Source organism: Phallusia mammillata, chromosome 1, assembly GCF_965637545.1.
Source record: "Phallusia mammillata chromosome 1, kaPhaMamm4.hap1.1, whole genome shotgun sequence".
Lineage (NCBI taxonomy): Eukaryota > Metazoa > Chordata > Ascidiacea > Phlebobranchia > Ascidiidae > Phallusia > Phallusia mammillata.
Window position 1 is genome coordinate 18,128,191 of NC_137252.1, and position 6,807 is coordinate 18,134,997.

General features: G+C 36.1%; 1 protein-coding gene across 1 annotated transcript; it reads right to left on the reverse strand.

Moving 5' to 3' along the window:
- Positions 1–370: 370 nt before the first annotated feature.
- LOC145204280 (signal transducer and activator of transcription 5A-like) lies at positions 371–6,547 on the reverse strand. The gene is made up of 16 exons (XM_080076802.1): positions 6,281–6,547; positions 5,812–5,908; positions 5,361–5,455; positions 4,743–4,897; positions 4,405–4,548; positions 3,999–4,181; positions 3,415–3,505; positions 3,115–3,243; positions 2,933–3,025; positions 2,526–2,688; positions 1,941–2,091; positions 1,675–1,799; positions 1,330–1,482; positions 971–1,147; positions 779–859; positions 371–674 (listed from the first exon to the last, which is right to left on the reverse strand). The coding sequence occupies exons 1-16, from the start codon at positions 6,545–6,547 to the stop codon at positions 607–609; spliced, it is 2,172 nt and encodes a 723-aa protein (XP_079932928.1). The 3' UTR covers positions 371–606.
- Between the last annotated feature and the right edge of the window lie 260 nt (positions 6,548–6,807).

The window sequence follows — 6,807 nt, forward strand, 5'->3', positions numbered from 1 at the left end:
CAGTTACAAATGATTAAGATTCAAGTTCGTCAATGAATATTGCATATATTTTGTAATAGCAATTTACCGCATGAAAAGAACTTTGTTAAAACGGATTTTTACTGCAGTGGTCGGCAACTGCCGGTCCGTGAGTATTTCGTTATACCGGGCCGTATGCATACGCGCAGGTCTGGTGCTTTGAAACAATTTGCCCGTGTATCCGGGAGATTATAAGTTAATTTATGCTTATTTGGTTACAAAAATGGTTGCCGATCCCTAACTTAGGGAAATGATATTACGAAAAAAATCGATATTAGAGGTAGGAAAGTTGTCGATCAGACATGCCAGTCCAACTCCTGAAATCAGTTTCGCTGACTATAAATGTCTCTAAATTAATAATTTAGACTAAAAGCCAAAGAGGGTGAGGGTTATATCGGAATTTAGATATTTTCAGGTTATCAACAACACATTATAAACAGGCAAACATTTTAACCCTTAATCACGCAGCCAAACTGAGACACAGCCGCACATTTAAAAAGATGACAAAAACGCAAAACAAAACCGGAATAAGGTCATACACCAAATGAACGTCATCTGTTGGCAATCACATTTAAAAGTTATTTGTAGTTATGGAAGATCCATTATAAAGTCACTTTCAACACCGGCGTTGTCAGAAAACGGTGTCCCTTCTGACTCTGCAATAAACAAACATTTAGTTTCAGCCGAGTTCGTATAATATATACTTTTTAATTTATCAAACATATCAACATTAAAATTTTAAATATACAGTTTATCATACCTGGAAACAGGACAGGTTGTTGATTTGAAAATTCAAAACTTTCATGTCGACTGACATTGTATACAGAAGATTCCGATGATCCTTCAGTTGTAATATTTGTTTATTCATTTTGTTTTTAACTGTGGCGATTTATCAAAGGCACTGAATGTATTGCAAGTTTGGATCAAAAGTCTTTCACCATAATTAGATTACCTGGAGATTGCACGATCGGGAGGTTGGTTTGAAGTAAATCAGTCATTGTCTGAACGATGAACTGTTGCTGTTGGAGTTGTGGCTGCTGCTCCTGCTGCTGCTGGTTATGCTGCTGGGAACTAGCATTTACCACTAATTGCAACTTTTTTGATTTGTAGCCACGAAACGTTATTGGCTCTGTACGATAAATATTTGAGATAAGTTTTAATACTGTATGACATGAATCAACAAACGCTACACCTAACACTTTACAAACTCTATATGCATTACCGAAATAAATTAGGGGTTTATAGGCTTAAAATACTTTTATATCGATAAGAAGCAATGCGCTGGCTGCTAAACCCAACAACTTTACGTACTAGTGTAGTGTCGCCCGAACGCTCGATCTTTTGGTGTATCTGGGTAAAGATAGTGAATGCAGCCAAGAGCTCTAACTGTGTCAGGAATAGTGCGATCCCGAAAATTGTCTTTTATTGTGTCCGGTTCCAGATGGCTAACCACGTGATCAGGACCTAGGGCACGAAAATAATCGTTTCCTTTAACAGAAAGTGTCTAAACCCCTAAACATAGGATTTTTTATCAAAAAACATCTTGCAATATAAAATGTTAGTTTAAAACGCCAAAACTGTAATGTGTCTGTTAAGATGAAGTCGATCATTACAAAACCGTTTCTTGTTAAACATAAGCTGTTATATTGAACTTACCGTCGCAGTAGGATATTGACAAGCCACCAAGTATAGTATCGCTAAAACGGAAAAGAAAAGTCCCCAGTTTCCGCTGAAGTAGCATTTCTTGACACAACGCTTTGTCCACAAAACCATGTATTAATCTGACACAAAATAGCCTTGTTTTATCAAAAATCAACAAACAAAAATGTTTATAAAAATAAAATGAAATTTGAGTTTTTGTGTTTTGTTGCATTTTACTGTAATTTTTATTTCACACATTCGACACAACTTATCATACTTACCCGAGATTCCAATATTTTTTCACGTGGTTGCTTGATACCAATTCCATGACCTTGAAAAACCACACCCAGAATGTAAAAGACTTTTCAGGTAAATTGTCTTGGTTAAATTTGTTCCACGTGACCATTGTGTTTGGCTTTACTGATTCGGTATCTAAAAAAAGTATATCACACTGTTCCAATGTACCAATGTAAATTTTTGTTTAAAATTATTTGTTGCTGAAGTTGGAGTCATATATAAACGTATTCATTAAATTCAGTTCAATTCAATGTTACGAAAGTAATAACTGCGCGACCAGGTCAGTGAGAGCCAAGCATTGGCCATCAAGACACTTGACCCGTTACTGTTTACTTAAGAATAAAAAAGGGAAAGGGACGCGACCGGTTTTTTTCATGAGTCGTTTTGGCAGTTACCCATACCATCAACACAGAAGCTACAGCATACAGATCAGGTTTTATTCACGCACAACGTGTCGATAAGAACGTGGGGTAACATATTTGATTGATGGGCGGTATGTTTCCACGGAAATGTGCCGATCTGTTATGAGTGTTTTAAGTTTTGCAAAATAAAATTAGACAGTGACTTACCAAAGAGCTTGCGCGTCAAATACTTTTGCGCACAAAGACTTAGACCACCACTCTCCATGTGTACACTCGATTCGTTTTCACATTCTTTCTTCCAGAGCCAATGCAAACCATCAAGAATCCAACTCCACTGCACCTGACTTGGTACTTCAAAAGGTCGTCGGAACTGCAAGTTTTTAAATAGGAGAATTGAACAATAGAACACCAAATGCAGTTGACAGAAACACAATGGCAAAGGAAAGGCAAAATCGATAAATTAGGTTTGACCAATTATACAACTGCCGTTGAATCCCACAGACATAACACTTTAACATGCAGGTTAGTGACAATAATAAAATATTTTCAATTTTTTTTAAATAGTCGTTTTTCTCAAAACATACAACTGACATTAGTGTAAGTACAAGGATTACCTGATCGGAAAATGCATTGTCCCAAAATATTGTAGCGTGGGCATCGGCTTGTTGTTTTCCATGCGTGATTACAACAATGGGGAGCGACATGGCCTAAAAACGTAAAGTATCTCTCACAGCTAATTAAGTTAAAGGTGAAAGAAGGAGAAAATCGATACAAAATTTTGACAACAGCCCCTTGCCTGTGCGGTGACGTTTAATTCGATGTTATGGGGCAAGTAGAGGCAGATTTGAGATCGGAACACCATACAATATTTTTCACGAGTCACAACAATATCAGCTTCGCTTTTGCGTACGATCGATTTCAACATCTAAAAGCACCAAAAAAACGTTTGTAAAGAACATCGTCGTTACATTTTATAAATGGAAGATAAAACCTGCTTTAAAGTACACGCAAAAAAATATGTAACCTAAATTTAATTGAAGTTCATCCAACAGTCAATTTAAACTATGATTACATGCCATTTAACACTCTAACACACCATGTTTGTCATGTGAACTTGAACATGTGTAGTATCTTCGCTGAAGTCCAGTTGCTTCTTAACGCTGTTCGTAATTACCCCCGATTTAGCACTGCATATAATAGAACATCATAACAATAATGCATTGTTTTTCAATCAGTTTATCGAAAGTAAATTGGCAGTGACTACTGAGAGGAGATATTCTGGGGCGTAAACAAGTTTGCTTGATTTGTAAGACATTTTTTAAAAGCATGCCAGCATAGTTAAAATATTTTCCGAAAAATAGCTCTATCATCATTTAAAATATTTGTCGGAATTTTGGGGTTGATTTTATTTTGCTTGGTGAAAGAAAGCATGCGACACATTTGCACTAAAACAGTCACAAAGCTGGAAATAGCTGCGCAACCGTGAAACGTTATGCAGTAAAAATATTAAGGTCACAATTGGAAGGACATCATACACTGTATTCGCGGATTATATTTTGGATTTACAAATATAATTTGCATTGCTTGACTGACTGACCTTGTTTAGACAATACCCTCCAAGGGAATTTATAAGGTTGCAATGGATCAATAGTTACACACAGCTACAACAGATGTACTTACATTGGCAGTGTTGGACCGTTTTCTTTTATAGCACAAGCCACGTCGCTGCTTACAAGAGTCGCTTCAGTTGGAAAGTTTACTTTGTGTAAATCAAGGCAGGTGGACACTAGGTGACGCAACCGACAGACAAATTTCTTGTCTTTGGTGAGTACTTGTGGAGGCTGCTTTTCGACAACCAGGCCGCTAAACAATTTGTGTAATTTTTTGTATATTTAATCGCTTGGTTAGTTGCTTTAAACACAACAAGAAGTATGTTTTTGGTTTGTTTTCTCTGTAAAATTTTGGAACGACCGCAACAAATAAATAATTTAAATTAATAATAATTACAAAAAGAGCTAAAGCTAATTGCCTTGCTTTAAACCCACTTTTAAAATGAATAAGAGATAAACATAAATTATATGCTTACAACGTGACTATTTCTGCGATGAAGTTTTTATAGTTGATGCGTAGTTGCTCCAGGACTTTCTCATCCATCGAGTTCATTTCTAAATTGGTAAAGTTGCAAATCTGCTCCAGACTCAACAACATCAATTCGACTGTAGCTTTACAGCTGAAAAATAGTATAAAGTGTGCTAAATGTGTGTGAAAATGTATTTACCTTTTTGCTTTTTAATAATTTAATAAGGCTAAATGAACATTATTACCGAATTATACAGGCAATCGCAAGCCCTGAAATATGTTTAAACAGAGGAAATAGTTTTCCGCGCCATTTGCCGAAAAGTTTTTAAAAAGTTCATAACCCACCAGTTTTCTAGTTGGACAATATCATAGCTCTCCACGTATTTGCCGTTGGCCATAAAGGCCTGTGCTCTCTGCCACTCAGCGATCTCATGGTGAATTTTGCTCAGTAAATCTTTTAAACGCGGAAAAACTCGCTCCTGGTGACAGTTGAGCAGTGACTATCAACACAAATACACATGTTGTTAAAAGTCAACGACATTTTGTAATATAACAATCACTAGAAGAATATTGCCACGTCATTTTTGTGTGTGCGTGTGTGTTAACTTGCATTGTTTAGTCTGCAGCTGGAAATATTTCCTACCTGCTAATGCAGAGTATACCGCCCTCTGTTTTCTGAGCGCCGTTCTAAACTTGTTTGTTATGTTGTTGGAATCTGCTCGTTTCGCATATAATGCTGAACTTATGGGTTGTATGGTCATTACTGGTTTTGGTCAACTATCGAACCGATTTTACTATTTACTGAGTTTTCGTAATGTCAAAATAGCAATAATTACGTAAACATTAACTGTACTAGTAGTACCAACGACAAATAAAGTATTACTGTCAAAATATCCATATGTCAGAAAAACAGTTTTAGTACAACTTATCATACGTTCGATCTGCATACCAAGTGCTGCTTACCTTCCTGTTGTTAATTAAGGTTTCTCTCATTCTGATAAGGTTTTGCATCGTACGATTCTCGCTTTGATTTACGTCGCACCTGTCGAGAACTTGAACTGAAGAAAGTTCATTAATAAAAAGTTGTAATTTTTGCAATTAACAAAATAACATTTGTTTGATTTTTATTTGTACGTAACCTTGGAAGAGCAAACTAGATTTTTTAATTATGTATCAAATAATTCGAAATCAGAGTGGCATGGTTCTCGAGCCAGTTAACTTAAGTACGTAACTTAGGAAAACCATACCATTAAATTGACCTGACAGGCATTTGTAGATTAAAAGTTGGATAATAAGGCATTCAATATAAACGGCATAGCCCATTTAACCCGCGCAAAAACATTTAACTGTTTGGCCTTTTTGTTTGATAATATGATCAAACAACGTTGATAATTTTCGCTTAATCCATACTCACTATTTCCTGTGCACTTTCTCAGCTGATTTATTCCATTAAGAGTTGGTTGAAACCTTGAACCCAATTCGCGACACAGAACTTGGACTTCTGATATGTCCTAAAAGAAACGATGAGGATAGTTTATGTTACATCATAGAATTTTACAAAGCAGTATACATTTTATTTTACGAATTGATAAAGTGACGTAACTTCAATGGTTTGTTTGTTTATGTGTCCGTATGTTCGTATGTTAACAATTGTGTCACAATCAACGAATTTAGTATTCGGCATGCTTTACAGCCTACGCACAGATTCAGCAACTTCTACATAAACACAGTAGTATCAGAAAGAAGAGGTCTGATTGTAATTCAATTGCCATGAGGATGTTATCTCGCAGTTTCCTATCGGAACTTGCATCTGTCACTATAATGCCCACTTACGGTACACATGCTTCAAAAGTCAAATTCAACATTTCAAGTCATTAACCAACCCTCATGTGGTTCCGTAACCGTTCAGTAGCGACTTCAACTGGACGACGGAAATAAGGCTCATGTTCCTGAACTGGCAAGGAATTATCCACCATACTGCCACAAGGAAACGACTGATTGTAGTTTAAAGAGGTTTCTGGTTGCAACGGTTGCGATGTGTAAACAGTTCCTGAATAACCCGTTTGATTTGGCGTGTTAAGGCACAACAAACCATCACTGGGTGGAACAGTGTTCATCATTTGATTGTCACAAGTCATAGATTGGTCCATAGATAATTACCAGACCGTGGTATATATTATTTCAAAATTTATCAATGATTATAGGCACTGCATTAAAACTGTTCTATTGTGGTGTTGCCAAAACATTACATGTTACTCATATTGCCATGTATTGCTATTACACGTATTTAACAACAAAATATACCAAAAAACAAACAAGCCAAAACGACAAGCCAAAATTATTTTTTTTTACATAAAGGGATCAACAAGTAAATAAAACACTTGTGCCTCTGTAAAGTATATTCTGATAC